The sequence below is a fragment of the Microcebus murinus genome, chromosome 17, assembly GCF_040939455.1.
Source record: "Microcebus murinus isolate Inina chromosome 17, M.murinus_Inina_mat1.0, whole genome shotgun sequence".
In the NCBI taxonomy this organism is placed as follows: Eukaryota; Metazoa; Chordata; class Mammalia; order Primates; family Cheirogaleidae; genus Microcebus; species Microcebus murinus.
Window position 1 is genome coordinate 36428227 of NC_134120.1, and position 22816 is coordinate 36451042.

A 22816-nucleotide genomic window follows, 5' to 3' on the forward strand; every position below is an offset into this window, starting at 1 on the left:
TAAGTATTTCAGGACCACACAACTAATCTACAGTAAAACCGTGTAATAAGACAATTAATGCTATTACATAGAACTTCATACTCTTAGAGTCTACTTAGGAAAAGCAGTTTCCAAATGGGTTAATTGTGACTTCTCTGGTGTGAGTGCCCACTATGGCAAACTTAATTCGAAGTCTTCACTGCTTCCTGATGAAATGCTAAAGTAGTGTTTACTTGAATATAAAATGTAAGGCATCTTGACATTTTCATGGTAAATTTTGAATGCATGTAGACGTTTAGACAGCTAGGGTGAAAAATAAAGTAAACGTTGATAAAATATTTTTGAAACTACAAGTTTATGTCAGTAACTGATATTACTAGCCCTTCCCAAAGAAAAATTTCATAGAAAAATATGTATACATGCTGTCATTAGTCTTTGCAAGAGCTAGAGGGTGTGGCAAGAGCCATACATTTTTGCCCTTCCCTGTAGTGAGGACATACATATATTTATTTGGCAACAGGATTTTTTTCCTCTGCAAATGATGATGTAAATTTTTATTCTTAGTCTTTAATAATTTCCAAAATGGCTTTTTTTTTTTAAAAAAAGTGTGATTGACAAAGTGTTCAGGTTATAATGGCTTATTTTGTTCTTTAAAGCTTCCCTATGAAATAGGCAAGAGGGAGTTTACTCATATAATAGAATTGAAAGAACTTGGGTCTAAACAGCTAGAGCAACCTGTGCAAGACCTTAAAGCATGGAAGCAACAAATTCTGAGTATCACTTTATTCGTGGTTTTTAATGCTGTTATAATGCTCATATAACAACTACACAACCAGTACTAACACCTAGCGGGATAAATGATTTTAAAAATGGCTCCTCCTTGCATTAATGATGGAAATTTATTAATAGCCTCAAAAGCCACAGTGTAACTGTCTGAATATGGTAATGAATTCTAGAAAAGATTAATGACTTTTGTTTCCCCTTATTCTATAATACCCATGGTTTTAAATTTTCTTGTAGTTCAGTAATCATTTTTGTTTTTATTTTATTTTAATACTTAAAAATTGCTAAGAATTGGTAATTTAGCACAAACTCTAGGGAAGAATAAGTTTTTATACACTTTTTAATAATGATTGCTAGCAATTTGTACTTGGAGTTATAATTTTGGTTAAAATGTTGTAAATATCATAATAAAAATGTATCAGTGCAATGAAATTTATTAGGTTTGGATAGATTTTTATTTTCTGTGATAATACAAATAGAATACTGGGATTTGGGATATTGTAGTATGTTTCTGTAATTCATGTATGGTGGTTCTTGCCCTTTACTTAACCAAAATAAATACAGTCCTTATTAAAATAGTCACTTAGGTACTATTTGGTCTAAGCCAGGATAATTCGGTTACAAATGCTGAACATCATAATACCTGAATGTTTTCTAGGCACTTTATAAAATAATTGAGAAGAAAAATTATGTTAGAAAACGTGTGGCAAAAACAAAGAAAAAATTGCGAAAAAAGGAGAAGAAAACCCTTGACGCACTAACAGAAACTGAGGTAACAGATTTAATTTCAAAAAATAATTTTGAATTAATAATTTACTTTCAATAATGAAAGTAAATTTGAAGTAAAATGAAGTAAAATTCATTTACTTCAATAATGAAAACTATTGAAGCAAGTTTAATTTTAGGCAGATGTGTCTCATTTCTGATTAGTTGCATTACATTGACTCTGTATGTGCAAATACATACATATCTTCATCTACTTTCTCTTACAGTGTCTTTCCCTTTGGTCTAGTCTATCAGGGCCATAGTCCCAAATCAGGATAAAATGCAAACCACAACTGATATTGGGCTCATGTAGAAGTTTACTGCTTTTTATTATTGTCATGTATTGCTTGGAGTTTTAAGGACTCAGCGAAGAAGAAGAAAAGGGAAAAAAGAAGAGAGAATAAAAAAAGAAAAAAGAAGGAAGGATAGAGAAAGAAAAATGGAAGGATGGAGGAAGAAAGGGAATGAAGAGGGAAATTGCTATGGTCTGAATGTTTGTGTTCCCCCAAATCATATACTGAAACATAATTCCCAATGTATTGTTATCAAGAAGTGGGATGTTAGGGAGGTGATTAGGTTATTAGGGCTCCCCCCTCATGAATGGGATTAGTGGCATCATAAAAGAGGCCCAGGGAAGCTTGCTCACCCCTTCTATTAAGTGAGGATGTAGCAAGAAGGTGCCATCCTTGAAGCTGAGAGGAAGCCTCACCAGACACTAAATTTATTGGCACCTGGTTCCTGGACTTCCCAGCCACTAGAACTATAAGACAAAAAATTCTGTTGTTTATAAAGTACCCATTCTAAGGTATTTTGTTATAGTAGCCTGAATGAACTTAGGGAGGAAGAAAGGAAGGAAAGAAGAAAGAAAGGAGAGGAGGAAAGAAGGGGGAACTGGGAAAGGAGAGGAGTAAAGGAAGAAGGAAAGAAGAAAAGAAAAAACAGTTAAACTTAAAAAATAGCATGATTACACTTTTGTTTAATGCATGGAATTTTCTACTGACATGTCTACTGTTTTAGCTCCAAATCATCAATCTGACATTTTTAAACTACAAAATATAACACATTTAATATAAACATGCTTATAAACTAGCAAATACTTTCTTTTCAGATACAGTACTCTGAATCATTAATATAATATTATTTTAATATTAATATCATATAATTTGACTATTAGGTTAATATTTAAAAAGACAATTTAATTTCAAAAAATGTGCATAATTTTTAAATTTTAAACCAACTACTAGTAATATTTTGTTCTCTTAAAACATGTTCACTTAGCCAATTAAGGTCATTTCTTCCCATTCATCTTACTCCTAGTCTATGCAAAGCATTTATTTAGTTTTTCAGCTAAAAGCATTGACTCTATGTAATAAAATGATAGTCTATTTTGCTAGGGAAAACAGCTCCACTGTCTTTCATTTTGGTGAAGATAATGTGGAGCATAAGATTTCTATTAATAAATTATATAACACTCTACTGGAGCCACAGCTCACATAAAAGATATCTCAATAAGCAGCACAGTTCAAGGACCAAATAATAAATTTAAAAGATATTTATTTTTATGTCCATTTCATAAAGGACATTGTGACCTGAACTACAGTGGTATCCCCATCACTCCAAACAGCACTTTTCGTACATACTCTTTTCCCTTCTCCTCAATGTTCTTCCACACTGCAGTCACACTCATCAATTTCCTGAAAAGTCGCCCTTCCTATTTGGCTCATGTCCATCTACCTCTTTCCTTTTTTTTCCACAGCTGTGTAGCAAGAACCCTTTAAAAACCCTGTCAGACAAAGAAAAAATTCAGTTTGGAGATAGAATCCAAACTTAACTGGCAGAGTCAACATCCTTTTTAGCCAACAGAAAAAGAAAAGCTGACAGCATGCCGACTTTAATGCTCTTGTCTTACACATGAAACCAGTGTCCACTCTATATTTGGCACTATATTCATTGTAGCTTCAAGTAAAGGAGAGAGTAGCTTCTATGAGAAAGGTGACTCAGCGTGTATGAGGCTGAGGACAGTGGGTAGACTTCACCCTTTCTGAGAAAAATGAGGTGACTGAATTCCAGGGTTGCCATGGCTGTATTTGGTGAAAATTTCAGAAGAAACAGCTCTGTCCCAAGGCTGGGTGAATTTCTCAGAATAGGAAAAGGCTTAAATAGAGTTAATATACTTAAGAGAGTATCTTTGGTAGTGGCAGTCTAAGAAAGACTGCATACTAGAATTTAGGAATTACCAGTAACACGTGGAAGATGTGATTACTCACTCCAGCATTGAAAAATGACTGTGTCAATTCTGAGCAAAAAAGAAAATCATTTTCCCAGCATGTGTATTGTCTTCAGCCAATGCTATCAGAAGAAATCTGGTAGGTCAGCCACCTATTATCATTTTCATCATTATCAACACCATTTATTGATGTTGATTTCAATGTACTGACAAAGGCAAAACACATGGCTTAGATTATTTCATCAGATTCTTGCAGAAACCCTATACAATGCATATCAGGGTAATTGGTGCATTGTAACACTCAGTGATTGCTTCCCTGCACCCCTGGCCCCATTATATTTTCTACAAAGTAAGGGTTGGAATTTGTAGTATACTAGATAGTACTGTGTTTCTACACATGGGACCAATCTACAGACTAAAACATTTGTTCATATCTGACATCTAAATTTTACCCTCAAATTGGCATGTAGGCAGCACAAACAAATGTCTGTATATCAAAGGACTTCAGGGCTTTTCCTAAATTAGAAATATTTCCCCCATGAAAATCTTCACATATAACATTCCTATCTTTAAAGAATTATTGGATACGGAAAGTGGAGTGAGTCTAATTGTCTTTAACTTGCTATATTTTAAAGGTAGTTCCAATAGGATGCATTGGTGAATGGCATGTGGGCCCTGAGAGAGAGATGTCATCATACCATTTAAAAAATGTATGCTCTCTGTACTGGGCCACAAAAGAAGTATCAAAATAAAATTTACAGAGGAAAATAATAATAATGATAGATATTTGCATCATGTTTTCTATGTGTCAGGAATTGTTTTAAGTGCCTAGGCATAATATCTCATCTTAGTAATAACCCTATAAATATTTTGCAATTATCTGCATTCTGCTGTTGAGAAATATGATACCTTGTTTTTGTTTAACTTGTATAGGTTAACACAACTCATTAGTGGTAGAATTGGAATTCTGACCCAGGCAGTCTGGCCCTGGAATCTATGCTCTTAACCATTACCTTATACTGGTAAAATCATCCAGGTTACTTTTATTGACCACAATGATGGACAATCATAAATCAATAAAGAAAAACATGTATACACACTACTATAAATATTTTGAAAATCACATTTTCCTTATTAATTTTCATCTATGCTAAGGAGTAATAAAAATAAAAATTACCATGTATTTATAAATATCCAATAATAATAAACTATATAGCATAATTTATGGAATAGACCCAGATGCTATGTTGACATTACCAATAAATAATTGTTATTTAAAAAACCTGAAAACAATGGTGATATAGCACATCTTGTATTTTCCTGGTTAGAGCTGGAACCCATACTACTAAGTGAATTATCCCAAGAATGGAAAAACAAGCACCACATATACTCACTAGCAAACTGGTATTAGCTGAGCAGCACCTAAGTGGACACATAGGAACTACAGTAATAGGGTATTGGGCAGGTGGGAGGGGGAGGGGGTGGGTATATACATACATAATGAGTGAAATGTGTACCATCTGGGGGATGGTCATGCTGGAAACTCAGACCTGTGGGAGAAAGGGGGGAAAGGGCATTATTTGAAACCTTAAAATTTGTACCCCATAATATGCTGAAATAAAAAAGAAAAAGAAAAACCTAAAAACATTTGACATATCTACTAAGGTCAAAAATGAGAAAATTAAAATTAACAGCCCTGGGAATGATTAAAAAGGACATAATTATATGTAGAAGTGAATTAAAGAATGCTATTTTGCTTAGCAAAATGAAGTATATGATTTATTTACAAAATACAAATGATGAAAACGGGGTCAAGAGAAAAAAACACAGCAATAATAGATCAAAGAAACATAATTTGTATAAACTCTACCACTAAAAACAAGGATGAGCCCAGATATTTTATGAGCCTCTCTACAAAGACCAGTTATAGAGCGTAAGAAAGCATGGAAAGCTTCTGAAATCATTCTCTAATGATATTAAAACCCTAAAATCATAGCCAAAAAATAATGGCAGAAGAAAAAATCCATAGGTGATCTTTCTTATGAACATAGATGATCAGATATTAAATAGACCAAGTAAATGAATTTTATAATGTGTGAAAAAAATACCAGATAAAATCAGGTTTCTTTGAAAAATGTGAAGATGACTCAAACATAAAAAATATACTACTATAATTCACAATATTTGCAGAAAAAAAGCAATTAGGCTTGACTGAACATTATAGCCATGAATGATTTAAAAAGAATATTTTAACCATCTAGAAATAGAATATAAACATCCTTATGTTGACAATGTGTATTATACCGTGCCTACTGTACATTAATGGGAAATATTAAGAATATTTTCATTAAACCCAGAAATAAAACATTCTTGGTAGTGTTTAATACTCAGCAAAGTATTGTTACTAATAACAAATTACTTCTGACACAACAAAAGATGAAAAATAAGTGTTCAACGCTGCAGTTGAAAGCAAACGCAGTTCTTATGTCCCTATCTCAAAAATACTTTCAAAAATATTAAGTAAAATTTGTCAAATGTGGTATATCTAACAAATACAAATTCCAATGAAAAACGTGGCTGAATACTTTAGTGTGTGTGTGCTCCATATTGTAGAAGATACAAAGAATTAGAGGTTAGTGAAGAAGAGTTAATTTTCTTCTATCAGCCCTTCAAAGTAGTTTGTCTTTCCAATAACTATTGAGCACTTACAATATATTCAACATTGTGGGAAGTCGCCAGAGTTGGGGAAATGAAAGCAGGGCTTGGCTCACTCAGGGAGCACGTTGTCTTGTTCAGAAGTAAGCAAGAAAGGGGCAGCGTGAAAACATTGTGGGCAGAATCATGATAGCAATGTAGTGAGATGTGAGAGGATTGTGGAGAAGGAAACCTAAGTGAACAGAGGGAATCTGGGAAGGTTTGTCAGAGAAGTTGATGCCTGAGAATGAAGAGAATTACTAATGGAGTAAATGGAGGTTGAAAACTTGCCTTGCCATTATGTTGTTGAGGTTAGAGATAATTAGGCATGAAAAATGTAAAAGAATAATTGGTATTTGAAGTATTATAATGAATGATTTTCATTATAATTATTATTATATAACTTTAACATTTATTTTTAATATTTTTAACATTTTAGAAACAAACCATGTATATACAAAGCAAAGAGATCATGAGAGAATGCTATGTGTTGTGGAATTATTTAATATCACTATGGTCAGATCTAGAAATGCCTCATGCGCATGCTATTGTACCTCATTCTAAGGAAACTTGAAACCATTGTGATGTCAAATGGTATTAATTATAATTTTTTAAGAACCAATTTTGCCAATGGGTGTACAAGCAATGCTGTAGACACCATTTCTGTCTTCTCAGAACTTAAGTTTGAATACAATTTTATCTTTCACTGTGCATAAACCTTTCAATTGTGGGGTAAGCTAAACAGTATTACTGAATTTTTACTATGTTTAGCCCCAATTTAAGTCATATAGAAACTAAACTTATTATATTTAAAGTGCACAAAAACATATTTATTACATCTTTAAAAAAATTAAAAATATAATCTGAAATAAAAATATTTTGGAATCTGAATGTAATTTTTATTACCTGGTATTTTACAAATATATATTTAATATTTCAAAAGCTTTCAAAAGAAGGACATAATGAAAAATGTTATATAGTAAAATATTAATTAACTGTAATTCAGATTATCAGACCCTTCCAGGCCTGGACATGAAAGTAGCTTTGGGTGGAAAGCCTCCAAATTGCTGAAACCTGTGTCACTTAGGCTAGAGAAAAAAACAGTACCAAAGAATGGTCAAATTACAAATGTACTGTTTTTACGGATCTATTTCTATGTGTGCTAGTGACACTTTGGCATTCATCAAAGGACTTACAAATAGCTCTAGGGGTCTCCAAATTTTTTCTCACTCAAGATTTGGAAGAGTACACTTGTAAATGACATGTGGCATTTACTCATTTCTTCTTTCCAGACTCAGCCCACTATGGGGAGATATAGGAGGACATGCTGCCCACATTTACCAAAACCTCACTGATGGTACCTACTAAAGGTGCCCAAATACAATTTTTGCTTTTTACTGATGTCCACAACAAGTGTACTGTCTCTTTCATCCGTTTGTTTTAGAATCCTCTGATGCCACCTGCAGCATTGTTAAATCGGCCTGTATGGTCTAAGTTGTTTTTTTATTTATTTATTTTTCCATTTTTCTTTATTTCAGCATATTATGGGGGTACAAATGTTAAAGTTATGTATATTGCCCATGCCTCCTCTCCCCGCTTGAGTCAGAGCTTCAAGCGTGACCATCCCCCAAACGTTGCACATCTCACTCATCATGTTTGTATATACCCATCCCCTCCTCCACCCTCCCACCCGCCCAACACCCGATAAATGTTACTCCTATATGTCCACTTAGGTGTTGATCCATTAGTGCCAATTTGCTGATGAGTACATGTAGTGCTTATTTTTCCATTTTTGAGATACTTCACTTAGTAGAGTGGGTTCCAGCTCTATCCAGGAAAATACAAGAGGTGCTATATCACCATTGTTTCTTAAAGCTAAATAGTACTCCATGGTACACATATACCACATTTTATTAATAAACTCATGTATTTATGGGCACCTGGGTTGTTTCAACAACTTTACAATTGTCAACTCTGCTGCTATAAACATTCGAGTACAGGTGTCCCATTTGTAGAGTGTCATTTGATCTTTTGGGTAGATCCCAGTAGTGGAATTGCGGGATCAAATGGTAGATCTACTTGTATCGCTTTGAGGTATCTCCATATTGCTTTCCACAAAGGTTGAACTAGTTTGCAGTCCCACCAGCAGTGTAAGAGTGTTCCTATCTCTCCACATCCACGCCAATATTTATTGTTTGGGGACTTTTTGATAAAGGCCATTCTCACTGGAGATAAGTGACATCTCATTGCAGTTTTAATTTGCATTTCCCTGATGATTAGAGATGTAGAGCATTTTTTCATATGTTTGTTGGCCATTATTCTGTCTTCTTTTGAAAAATTTCTGTTCATGTTCTTTGCCCACTTTTTGATAGGGTTATTTGATTTTTCCTTGCCGATTTTCCTGAGTTCTGAATATATTCTAGTTATCAGCCCTGTATTGGATGTGTGGCTTGCAAAAATATTCTCCCATTCTATGGGTTGTCTGTTTGCTCTCTTGACAGTTTCTTTGGCTGTGCAGAAGCTTTTTAATTTGATCAGGTCCCATTTATTTATTTTTATTGCTGCTGTGATTGCCTTTGGGTTCTTCTTCATAAATTCTTTGCCTAGGCCAATGTCTAGAAGAGTATTTCCAACATTTTCCTCTAGAATTCTAATAGTTTTACACCTAAGGTTCAAGTCTGTTCCCAGCATGAGTTGATTTTTTGTGAGAGGTGAAAAGTGTGGGTCCTGTTTCAGTCTTCTGCATGTGGCTATCCAGTTTTCTCAGCACCATTTATTGAATAAGGATTCTTTTCCCCAGTGTCTGTTTTTGTCTGCTTTGTTGAAGATTAGTTGGCTATATGAGGATGGTTTTATATCTGGGTTCTCTGTTCTGTTCCGCTGGTCAATGTCCCTGTTCTTGTGCCAGTAAAAAGCTGTTTTAATGACTATAGCCTTGTAGTATAGTTTGACATCTGGTAAATTGATACCTCCTATTTTGTTTTTATTGCCCAGGATTGATTTTGCTATACGGGGTCTTCTCTGGTTCCATAAGAAGCATAAAATTATTTTTTTTTATATCTGTGAAAAATGATGATGGTATTTTAATAGGGATTGCATTGACTCTGTAGGTCACTTTGGGTAGTATAGACATTCTAACAATGTTGATTCCGCTGACCCATGATCATGGTATATTCTTCCATCTCTTTACATCCTCTGCTATTTCCTTCTTCAGTGTTTCATAGTTCTCCTGATAGAGGTCTTTTATCTCCTTAGTTAAAGTACTCTTAGATACTTTATTTTCTTTGTTGCTATTTTGAAGGGAATTGAGTCTTTGATTTGGTTCTCACTTGTATAATTGTTTACATATATGAATGCCTCTGATTTTTGTGTATTGATATTGTATCCTGTGACTTTACCAAATTCATTTATCAGTTCAAAGTGTCTCTTGGTTGAATCCTTGGGGATTTCTAGTTATAATATCATGTCATCAGTGAAGAGTGAGAGTTTGATCTCTTCTGCTCCCATTTGGATGCCCTTAATTACACTCTCTTGTCTGATTGCTGTAGCAAGGACTTCCAGCCCTATGTTGAATAGAAGTGAAGATAGTGGGCAACCTTGTCTTGTTCCAGTTCTAAGTGGGAATGCTTTCAATTTTTCCCCATTTAGTATGATATTGGCTGTGTGTTTGTCATATATGGCTTGTATCATTTCTAGGTAAGCCCCATCTATGCCTATTTTGTTGAGTGTTCTTATCATAAAAGGGTGTTGAATTTTGTCAAATGCTTTTTCTGCATCTATTGAGAGGATCATATGGTCTTTGTTTTTGCTTCTGTTTATATGGTGAATTACATTTATAGATTTGTGTATGTTGAACCATCCCTGAATCCCTGAGATGAAGCCCACTTGGTTATTTTCTTGACGAGCACCTGGATTCAGTTGGCTGGTATATTGGTGAGAATTTTTGCATCTATATTCATAAGGGATATTGGTCTGTAGTTTTCTTTTTTTGTTGCATCCTTTTCTGGTTTTGGAATCAGGGTTATGTTCACTTCATAAAATGTGTTGGGGAGTGGTCCATCCTTCTTAATGCTGTGGAATAATTTCTGCAGGATAGGCACCAGTTCTTCTTTGCAGGTGTGATAAAATTCAGGTGTGAAAACATCTGGTTCAGGACTTTTCTTTTTAGGAAGGTTTTTATGTTGCTGTTTCAATTTCAGTACCTGATATTGATCTGTTCAAGAATTCTATTTCTTCCTGGCTGAGCTGTGTGTTTCTAAGAAATTGTCCATTTCCTCCACATTTTCCAGTTGTGTGCATAGAGGTTTTTGTAGTATTCATAAATTATATCTTGTATCTCCATGGCATCAGTTGTAATTTCTCCTTTATTGTTCTTGATGGAGCTTATTAGAGACTTTTCTTTTCTGCTTTTCATTAGTCTAGCCAATGGTGTGTCAGTTTTATTTATTTTTTCAAAAAACCAACTTTTTGTTTTATTAATCTTCTGTATACTTTCCCTGTTGTCAGTTTTGTTTAGTTCTGATTTGATCTTAATGATTTTACTTCTTCAGCTGGGTTTGGGGTTGGTCTGTTCTTCTTTTTCCAGCTCTTTGAGATGACTCATTAGGTTGTCTATTTGTGATCTTTTCAACTTTTGGATATAGGCATTTATGGAAATAAACTTTCCTCTCAGGACTGCTTTAGCTGTGTCCCACAGGTTTTGGTAACTTGTGTCACCTTTGTCATTTACTTCAAAGAATCTTTTGATTTCCATCTTGATTTCCTCATTTATGAAGTGATCATTCAGCAGAAGGTTGTTTAGTTTCCATGGCTTTGTGTAGAAATGAGAACTCCTGTTAGGATTGACTTCTACATTTATTCCCTTGTGGTCTGAAAAAATACATGGTATAATTTCTATTTTTTTAATTTGTTCGAGACATGCTTTGTGTCCTAGGATATGGTCAATCTTAGAGAATGACCCATGAGCTGATGAGAAGAACATATATTCAGTGGTTTGGGGTAGAATGTCCTGTAAATGTCAGTCAGGCCCATTTGTTCTAGAGTTCTGTTTAAGTCCATTATTTCTGTGTTGATTTTCTGTTTGGAGGATCTGTCCTGTGCTGTCAGTGGGGTGTTAAAGTCTCCGACTATTATGGTGTTGTTGTTTATCCATTTGTTTAGATCAAGTAGAGTTTGCTTTATGAATCTGAGTGCACCAAGGTTGGGTGCATTAATATTTAGAATTGATATGTCTTCTTGTTGAACTGTACCTTTCACCATTATATAGTGACCTTCTTTGTCTTTTATTATTTTTGTTGATTTAAATACTAAGTTATCTGTAATCAGCACCACCACACCAGCTTTCTTTTGGCTTCTGTGTGCTCGAAATATTGTTCTCTACCCCTTTTCCTTTAGTCTATATGCATCCTTGCAGGTTAGATGTGTTTCCTGAAGGCAGCAGATACTTGGCTTGTGCTTTTTTGTCCATTCGGCCGGCCTATGTCTCTTGAGTGGGGAGTACAACCCATTTACATTTATTGAGATAACTGATAGATGGGGCAGATTTCGGTTCATTATGTTGGGTTGAACTTTCTTGCTTTGTTTTCTCTCTTGAGCCATTGTGGTATCTGGGCTTTGATCTTTAGTTTTGAGTAGAGTTACATTCGTGAGTGTTTATTGTGCTGATCAGTGGGTAGCACTGTTTTGAGTACTTCTTGAAGGGCTAGTCTTGTCTTGGTGAATTCCCTCAGTGTTTGCTTATCTGAGAATATCTTGATTTCTCCTTCATATAAAAAACTTAGTTTTTCAGGGAATAAGATTCTAGGCTGGGCATTGTTCTGTTTCAGAAGAGTGAGAATGGGGCCCCAGTCTCTCCTTGCTTGTAAAGTTTCAGTAGAGAATTCTAGCATTATTTGGATGGCTTTCCTTTATATGTTACTTGCTTCTTTTGTCTTACAGCTCATAGAAGGGCCTCTTTAGTTCATATTTTGGTCAGTGTGATGACTGCATGTCGTGACGTCTTCCTGTTTGCATTGAATCTCCCAAGGGTCCTTTGAGTATCTTGAACTTGTATCTGGAGATTTTTAGCAAGGCCTGGGAAGTTTTCCTCTATCATATCTTCAAATAGCTTGTCCAACACTTGAGTGTTTTCTTCTTCCCCTTCTGGTAACCCTATGACCCTCACATTAGGTTTCTTCATGTAATCCCACATCTCTTGTAGGCTTTGCTCTTTTCTCTTGTTTCTCTGCTCTGTCTCTGTGACTGCTTTATTTAATTGGAAGGTGTTATCTTCAATCTCTGAGATTCTTTCTTCTATTTGATATACCCTGTTCTTGAGGCTTCCCACTGTGTTTTGTAGTTCCCTGAATTGATTCTTCATTTTCACTAGTTAGGTTAGATTTTTCTTCATTGTTTCAATTTCTTTAGTGAATTTATGTTCCAGGTCCTGGAATCTTTTTGCGTTTTCTTTGTGTTGGTTCTCCAGTTGTTCTTACAAGTCATTGAATTTTCTTATGATCCACGTTCAAAATTCCTCTTCTGTCATTTTAGTGGTCTGATTTTGGTTGGTGTCCGTTTCTAAGGGGCTGGTGCTCCTCTTTGGGGGTGTGCTTTCTGTTTGGTTCTTCATATTTCCAGAGTTTCTTCGCTGATTTCTTCCCATCTGGATCAGTTGTTGCTTCTTGCCTTTAGGTTTTTGTTTGGATATTGACATGCCCTGTTTAGTCTCTGAGCCAGTAGGTGGTGTTTTTTGGTGAGATTAGAGCACACCCTGTATGATGAGTCAATAGGTGCTGTGAAATGGGTGTGCAAAATTTCCTCCTTGTCAGTAGGTGGCGCTTGCTTGGAGGAGCAGGCTACACTGTTGTTTTGGGGTCTTGTATCCAGTTCTTGTTCCTCTGGAGAGGTACTCTAGTGCCTCAGGTGATGGGTGGGGCCCTGGGACTTCCAGGTGTGTTCTTATTCTCCACCTCAGTGAGGGCTGGTCTGGGAGTGAGTCTGGTCGGAACTGGGTTGTGTTAGCCTGCCCTCAGGCACCACCAATGCTGGTAGCAGGGGTCAACGTTCTGTTCTCTGCTTCTGGCAAAAGTTGTCAGGGAGGGGCTGGAATGGGCCCTGCTCAGTGAGCAAGTCTGTGTATGGGGGTTCGGCTATCTGAGACCCGCAGTCTGGAGCAAGCCTCACTCCTTTCCACCCTCCCTGCTCCGTGGCTACTCCTGGGCCTCTGCCAGCAGGGTGGACGTCACACCACTGGGTGTCCCTGGGCTGTGATGTAGGCCAGGAGGTTCCCTGTGCAGGATTGCCGCCTCTGCTGGGTACACGGCAGCCCCCCTTTAGCAGGGAGTTGCCCTCAAGCATGCTGATCTGCCCCTGAAGGCACACATACCTCAGTAGGCTGTTCACGTATATCCCTTCTGTGCCCCAGGCAATGAGAAACCAGGGTGCATGGGATCTGGTCTGCAGATCTGACCTCTGGGCCCTGAAGTTCAATCCCTAACCCCACCAGGGAGAGGAGTGCCAGACATAATTCACTCATGGGGAGCCCAAGCTGGATTGATGTTTCTTGGCCTTAGGATCTGCCCCATTCTCCTGGAATCACCAGGCCAGCAGCACCTGGGAGGGCTGGCAAGTGGGGAGCTCACTGTCTGAGTACCCCTCAGTCAACTATAGGGCCCCAAAAGGGAAGGTCCCATTTCCTGGAGATGCCTCTAGCTGGTGGCTATATTGTCTCTGTCAGTAGCCGGGGATAGGTATGGGAGAGGGGAGAGTGTAGCAATATGGCGCCTGCTCCATGGCTGGGGTCTGTGCACATGGAGGTGCCCCAAGGGAGTTGGGAGCCTGGTGCCACATCTGTTACAGGCTTGCCACTTGCTGGCAGTGGCCATCCCTGGGCTGGTGTCCGCAGGTCTCTCCAACTGCTGGGGAGCCCACTATCAGTCCCAGATGCAAGGGAGGGAATGTTAACTGCTCTACTTACCCTTGCCGCTGGTCTCCAGGCTACTCGTGAGGTCTCTGCTTCCAGTTCTCCTCTGCAGCCTCCTCCTGTGGAGTCTTCCATGGTCTCGGGTACCCCTCCTTCCATCTCTCGTCTGATGTATGCCCATCTGCTTGCTTCTTTCTTCTAATTTCTCCTAGCAACTGTCTTTTCTGCAGAGACACTGTCTGGCGGTGTTTCTCATCACCATCTTGCTCCGCCCCTTGGTCTAAGTTGTTGATATCATTGCCTCTGAAGCTTCTAAGTTTCCCATGAGAGTTGTCATTTAAGACTAAGGAATGAATTATGGAATCTGATCTTCAAGTCAAGTTTAGTGATAGACAGCATGCTATACCCAGAGTAGAGTACCCTCTCTTTCTTTGGGTTGATTTTTTCCCCCAGAAATAACATAATACCCTAGTGGACCCATCAAAATATATTAGTTTGCAATCTTTCCACCTCATTCTAGTGTAAGAAAAAAAAAAAAAAACACTCAGTATCAGCATAAAAGTTCCAGAACCGCTAGAAAAAGAAGGAAAGAAAGCAGGAGAATATGAAAATTCAAATGTACTAGCTAGTGTTTCAGCTCTTAAACAGCAAATGTTTATAGGAAAATACATATAAAAGATCAGTTTTTTCTTTTTGAAATATAAAAGAGTATATAAAGAATTAGGAAGTATATGGGGGAGATGGAGGAAAATAGAGCAAAGGGAGTAACTGAGATCTGTACAATCAATTGAGATGGAAACACTAATTAGAAGTCAATGAGTGAGTGAATCAGTCAACATGAACATCAATGGTTATGAAGGGATCATGCCAAAATAGATGCAAAGTCAAATCTTCAATCTGGAATTGCAGAGGTCCACCTTGGGAAATTGTGCTGGTAGTAAATATTGTCTTCTTTTGCTTGAAAGATCAGAATAATATATATCCTTGGCCGCCTGCCATGTATAATACATGATACATGTTTGAAAACCAGTCACTGCATGTTTGCATCTTGAAATGACATACTTATAAGGTGTGCAGGTATATGGGTGTGGAGGGGGGCAAGTTTGTGTAGAAGGGGGAAAGAGAATAGTTTAACTCTTTTTGAGAAAACTCATCAGATACAATAGTAGAGAATATAAACCTAAGTTGTCACTCATATTGATAAAAGGTTACTATTACATTTTAATCGTTCACACAGCCAATGTGTTAATAATTGTATCCCAAATTGCAAAGATTTCTAAATCCGAGTATTTAAAATGAAACATCCCTATATTTTTCTTGTAGGATCAACGCACAGCGATTTCTCAAGAATTAGAACTAGTAAAAGCTAAAATAATTATTTGCCGAGCAAAAATTCGTGAATTGGATGAGGAATTAAGAACAAAAGAATCGAGAAAAAGAAGTTTCGATCAGTCACTTAACATTCTAAAGTAAATACTTAAACTTTGTTAAAATATGATGTATCATATATTATTAATAAGAGAAATAAGATCAAATTTCTATATTAAAATTCAATCTTAATATAGTCCATATACTTTATCATAATTTGACATGGAATATACATATGATATTGAATAATTTTCATTTATAAAAGCATAATCATAAATTGTTTTCATTATTTTTCCTTGGGTTTATTCTTATTCGAATAACTGGGAATATTTCTCCTTTTCCAAGTGTAATAATTATATTCTTTATGATATTAATAATATTCTCCATTAATTTCAGATTTATCAGTATTTATATGCCATGTTTAATAATTTAGGATATCTATAGATACTCCTTTAGAACTGATGTACTTGGTTCTTATTTCCTATTTTCTAAAATATTGAGAGCTGACCTTGAAGAACCATTAGAGAAATATATATATTGGCCACATTTAAGAACAATAGTCTTATTTCAATATAGAAGCAAATATAAGCATTAGCAAAATCATGATGCTTGAGGGATAAAGTGTCAAAAAAAGTTATGTCTAGCCTCATACAATATACTTTAATAGAGTCAAGTCAAGGCACTCATCAAGGATTTATTTAGCTATTACCATAGGGTAAAATCTTATTTTCAACATAATTATGAAGATTTAAATGAAAAAACTAAATCATATTCAGTATATTGTGTAAGAAATCAAGGAAATATTAAATTTTGAAAGATCTTTATCTACATTGCATTACACTTATAAGAATATTTTGGGAGTCAAAGGTATAAACCAAACATTACATAATTTATACTACTTCATAAAGATCTAATTCAGGAGCTGATGAAAATTCCTTCTTCAGGTTTCTTACCATTCCAATCCCAACTTCTTTTTCCATACTGTGGCTAGATGATAATGCCTTTCAGAAAAGTGTGGTCACCATGTCCAAGTGAATCAATTCCATCTCTAAATTTGACAAAACTCTGCCTTCTGAAAGGAAAAAGAGAAAAAAAATATGCTTATACTATGGTATTATTTACAAAGTGTTAATTAACAGTGATGATAGATTATGTCCAATAAGATTTAAAGCTACCATTGAATAACTTATTGTACCAAGCAATTTGCAGGACAATCTAGGTACCTTATTTTATCCAGTTCTTATAGAAAATTCTTAAATGTATATCATTTCCAAATGAATGCTGGGAGAGGAAATGATTATGTTAAGATCACACACCGCTAATTAGTGGTAAAGTGCAGCTTAACTCCATTTTGTTCCAAAGTGTCTGCCCTTCCCACTAACTCGCTAAAGTGGCATTGCAAGGGAAGGTTACTGTTGATAGGCTACATTATGAGTTATCTACTGGTATTTTCAATAGATGGCCATATCAAGTTAACAATTACTGATTGAGAACTCATAGTGGACCTGATGCCAGGCTCCAAGAAAGACAAACAAATGGCTTGGAGGAGGGGTTCCCCTGGAATCCCTAGAGAACAGAAGCATGCTGGGTAGGTCCCAAGAGGCAATCCACTACACTTCACCATAGGTTTTCTTCCAATTGTATCATTTAGATGTAGCTCTATGGAAGTAGGCCTTTGGAAGAAACTAGAGAATTTTTCCAAGGCTCCTCAACTCAAGGCTCTTAAAATTTTTTCATTTTGGGTCTTTTTAAATGCATTGGAAGTACATTTTAGAAAATAAAATATGAATTAATTAGTGGCATATGAAATTCTTTCTTTATAGGAAGCAATTTATATATGTGAGATTTAAAAAGGAACACGCACAAGCTGTGTTCGATCATTACATGCAAGAGAAGAAAAGCTCTGAAGAGAGAATGTCACAGAATGAGCAGAGGTTTAGAAGGCTTCTTGGAATGAGGCAAAAAACTCTGGATGAAATTAAAGTGAGTATTATTTTTGACTGTTGTAAGATGAAATAAATATAGTGATAGTCAAATTAGCAGCTACTTTGAGACACTCATTTTTCATCCTGAAGTAGCAAGTTTAGATTTTTAAAATAAATTTGCTAGTATAATAAACACATAACTTTTCATTTTTTCTTCTAAGTAATTATAATATATTCACACAGTATATTGTATTTTTCAATGCATTTGGTGTCTATTCTCATTTTATTATCGTACTTTATTTTAATTTGATGTCTACTGGTGTAAAAATGCAAGTTACATTTGTTCCAGAATCATTTTTATGTTTTTAATGAGCGATGTGAGAATGGTTATAATGTATTTCTAAATAAACATACTTTGAATGTTTACCAACCACTTTTTTGAGAAATGACAATAGTTCATGCTCTTTTCCTTTAGAAAAATTTTGCACAATATTTTAATGGAACTATAAACTTACTAGTTTGAGATAGGGAAATCATCATGAAAACATGTCTTCTTGACCTTAATTTTTATTAATCAAATTTTATAAAGTTGTACATATTAGATTTTTTATAGACTATAACTAAATGATATACATTAAGTTAAATGATTCCTATCCAATTTTACATTTTGCAATAGTTTTTGTTACATTTAATTGTCATGAATTAGCACCACATTTTAAAATATTACTTATTTTTGAGAGACATGATGAAAATTTTTCTCCAAAAGTAAAAAATCTCCTGTACTTTATTAAAACTATTTTCTGTGAAAGTTTTTAAGGTAAGTAATATCATAATATACTTTTATCAGCTATTTTTATCCTTATATTTATATATTTAAATATTATATTTACATATTCAATTACGATATATATTTTAATTACTTTCCTTTTTACATATTTAAAGACAGTGTTGGTAAAATTTAAAAGATTATTTGGAACAAATATACATTGAATGAACAAATCTATGGGTAAAAGAACATACCATCTTTAGTGCTATTTCTGTGGTTCATCCTATAAAAATATTAATAAACTAATAATTTTATTAATAACAGTGCTAAGTAACATTCTTTCATTTTAAATGTGGCCATTACATAGAAAAAGAACGTTTGACCTATAAAATATGAAAATAATTGGTGCCATCTAGTGGCAATAAATGATGCTTCCTTTTAGAGAAGCTCCTGAAATTGAGTTAAATATGTGCAATATGAATGGATTAGGGAAGCTTGGACACCAGAGCACCTCTCAAAACAAGAAGGCTTCAATTATTTACTGACTTAAGCATCATTCCCCACCTCATATTTTATCACAGCAGTAGAATTAGTTATTTGAATTCAACCACATTTTCCAATCCTACTGGTGCTGAGAACACAGTGGGATCTCAATAATCATTTATTGACTGGCATTTCAGCACTTTAACGGAACAATAATAATTAGTGAAATTGCAAAATATGGTCAGCAGGAGAGAGATGAATAAAAAGTCCTGTATAACCAGCTTCTAAATTTTTGAAATTTGCAGTTCTTTTCATCAAAAAGCCTACCCCTGTCTTCCCACACCCAAGTGCACCCATCCCTAGCCACTTGGAAGCATATGATCTCATGATTTTTTTTTCCTGAGCTCTGATCTCTATCTTTATCTCTATCTTGTTTTGTTCATTTATTTTTACTTGTGTATTGTCTGCCTATCTTCTGCTATAATAATGTATTCTCTATGAAGGCAGGAAATTTTTTGGCATATTCTTTTCTGTATCCTAAAAACTCAGAACTATGTCTGCCACGTGGGAAGCACTCGATAAATACTTGTTGAATGAATAAATAAAGAAATGGATGAAGGGACGCTTTTTTGATCCCTTTGCTGTCTACATACATGATAGTAGTGAGCATTTTAGAGATATTTTTCATACTGCATCAGCCAGATACTCCTGATATTTTAGCAAACTCAAGTTGTGTGCAGAAGCTGAGTCTTTCTCTCTCTCTCTCTCTCTCTTTTGTCTCATTCTCTCTCTCACCTTGATAATACCTGAGAAATTTCCATTCAGTCCATCTCCCTAGTGAAAATGGTTAATTGTTTATTGCTTTCTAGCACTTAAGGATTCTGTTCAATATCTCAACAATGCTTATAATGTAACCTAAAATTTCCAGGAAGTTATCTCTTGTCAGTTTCATGGATAGCTCTTTGTTCTGCACTCACCAGAAGCATAGTTTGATCATGGAGGGTTTAGAGACTGATAAGTCTCATCACTAATGATGCTGTTTATCTATGATTATGATCAGTGACTGGGTGTTAAATAATGTAAAGACAATATGATTACTCATAGCAAATCAGATCTCATTCCTGTTTGGAAATTGGATAAGTTTATAAATGTGTATGTCATGTAAAGCACTCCTGGAAAGAAGAAAAGTCTTACTAAGGCATCATTATAGATGTGGTGTTACTAATCTGGGGTATCCCTTCTGGGCAAAAGAATTGATCACAATTATGGACCATCTGTAGGGATTGTTTAACAAAAGACTTTATAAAAGCCACAATAGAGTTAATAGAGGTTATAATAAAACACATTATAGAATTAGAAATACAATCATTTAATAAAATATTAATAGTTTAAGAAAAATATATACAAACTTCAGATAATAACCATGGTTTGGGAGTTGAATTCAATCTCTCTTCATCAAGTAATTCCATATCATATATCATTAAATGGCAGTGTGTTTTTTATGTCGTGACTTATTACTAACTGCCTATAATTTGCAAATCCAGTTGTTTAAGATTAAATTTTTCAATATAGCATATTCATCAAAGTACAATAGCTCTAGCTACTGATGTTCCCCTTTGCTTTTGGAAATAGCCATAGAAAACCAGAGCTTATGTGTAGTTTTTCAATTTGCTGTGAACTGTGCTCAGAAGGCTGACTGTCTTTTCTATGTCAGTGCCTTTTTCTGTGTGTTCTTTCCATAGTCTTGCTCTCTTTTCTGTAATTTAGGTTATGAGAGGGGTACAATGAACTACGCTTGAAGAACAGTTTCTAGATGGAGTTCTAGCAGAAACAATCTCCAAATACCTTGTAGAGTTTACTGGTTTTTACTTTACTTCATATTATCTACTCTTAGGAAATACTTCTTCCCTTGGTTATAGCAGTCTCAAATTTGGTTATTAAATTGCTTCCTGACTCTTTCATGTGGAAAATTCTTAGCTTAATACAGAAGCAGTGATTCACTGCCTCACTTAACCACCAGGCATTAAAATAGTAAAAATTATAAACAAATTTAATCTCTGAGATAATTGCAAAGATTGTTACAATTTTTATATTATTCTCCTATTGGCCAGTCATCATTTATTCATTCTCACAAATATTTTATAAGTACCACTATATTCAAGGTAGTCAATGTTGGATGACCAAAACCCTAGCCTCAACTCAAGAAATGCTTCAGCAGGAAGATGGAAGATGTGAAAAACAGACTTAAAAATAGTGACAACATTTATATTGCAAAGAGTAAATTGTGGTGCTTGTCCAATTCCCTGAAAAATGAGAGATTATTATGAGCAAAAACCATTTTATATTCTGTGGTCTCAATAGTGGGAAATGAATGAGTGGTAAACCTGAAAAAATTTAGAGAAAGTGACTAATGACTCTCCCAGGCAAGAATAATTTGCCTTAATGATAACCTTCCTGCCACCAAAAATTATTTTAATATAATATGAAATTTTTAAAAATTAGGAACATGTTTTACATAATTAATATTCTTTTAAAAGTACTTCTGATAAGATTAAGCATCAATTAATCACACATAATAATATGAATTAGGCTTATCATATTGCTTTTTAAAGTACTTTGTTAAAGTATGTAGCTCTTTGAGGACTGGTGGCAAGAGTGCTAATTTTGTATCAAAGAACACTTCATGTTTTTGTACAGATTGAGGGCTTCAATGATCATAAGTACTTAGAAAACAAGAAAGAGTAACACTAGAATATAGAGGAAGGATATAACACAGGTATGGTGATTCCCTAATAAAGTTTAATATATTTTGAATGTTTGTTTGGAGTATGATCCATTATGCAAAAAAGAAAATTCTCTCTTTTTTGTGTTTCTAGTATTGTCATTCCTTGCTGATATATCCCAGAATTTCTGCTAATACTATGTTAAAGTAGCATATGAAATTTGTATAGACTTTATTTTTGCATTAATAATTACCTACTATTTTAGCTTTTTAAAAAAGCTCTTTGAAGCATTTATTGCAATTATTTATCTGTAGTTCATTTTGAGTTTTCTCTACATTGGTATTTTTTTTCTATATAGTTGTGCTAGTGCTTTATGAACATAGTTTAGATATTATGATTTTTTTCAGGGACCATTCATTTTCTAGAGGGTCTACCACTTGTGTAATGCCTTCTCCCACTGTAGAGTAACAGCAAAAATTTGTGATTTTTTCCCCTTTTGATCAATTAAAATAACTAAATTATGAGTTTGCAAATATCAAATTGCATTCTTAAATGTAGATTAATTGGTTATGGTTTATCAAAATTTTAATGTGTTACTGGATTCAATTAGCTATCATCTTATTTAGAATATCTATTGGTGTATAGTTCTATTTTGTACTTTGTTAGAGATACTGGCATCAGAGAGATTGCCTACAGTTTTTAAAGTAAAATAGGAAGGGTTGTTTAAGGTTTTCTTCTTTATCTATGTTGAATTGCATGGGACATTCAGTTTTTTAAATGTTTGAGAACTTCTCCCATGATACTATCAAGATACATAAAGGATCTGAGATTTTTTTATCCTACTTGCCAGCTAACAAGTTAGCCTGCCATAGTTTCATAGATGCTGGCAGAAGACATGAAACCCCTGGCTGAGAGACAAAGGACTTTATCACTTACTACACAATGGACAGCATGAGTTTCATGTTCACATAGGTTCCCCTTGGCTTCAAGTCTCACAGGGGTTATCACCCCCATGAAAGTGGTCCATGTGGATGCTACATATAGTGGAAAATTTTTTATCACAGCTGAAAAACCCTGAATGTAAGAATTCCCCAATTTTGTGAGGGGGCTTCTAGCACACTTGCCCAATCCTTGCCATCCTTTGAGGAAGATATTACATTTCCTATACCAACATCCTTCAAAGGGTAGTTCTGGATAAAAGCT

General features: G+C 35.0%; 1 protein-coding gene across 2 annotated transcripts in view; it reads left to right on the forward strand.

Moving 5' to 3' along the window:
* The window catches only part of CCDC178 (coiled-coil domain containing 178), a 428206-nt gene that overhangs the window by 178429 nt on the left and 226961 nt on the right, over nucleotides 1–22816 (forward strand). For both annotated transcript variants that reach the window (XM_012782579.3, XM_012782578.3), the window contains exons 17-19: nucleotides 1421–1534; nucleotides 15672–15817; nucleotides 17540–17699. In XM_012782579.3, coding sequence (XP_012638033.1) covers nucleotides 1421–1534; nucleotides 15672–15817; nucleotides 17540–17699 — 420 coding nt within the window. The remainder of the gene's footprint in view (nucleotides 1–1420; nucleotides 1535–15671; nucleotides 15818–17539; nucleotides 17700–22816) is intronic.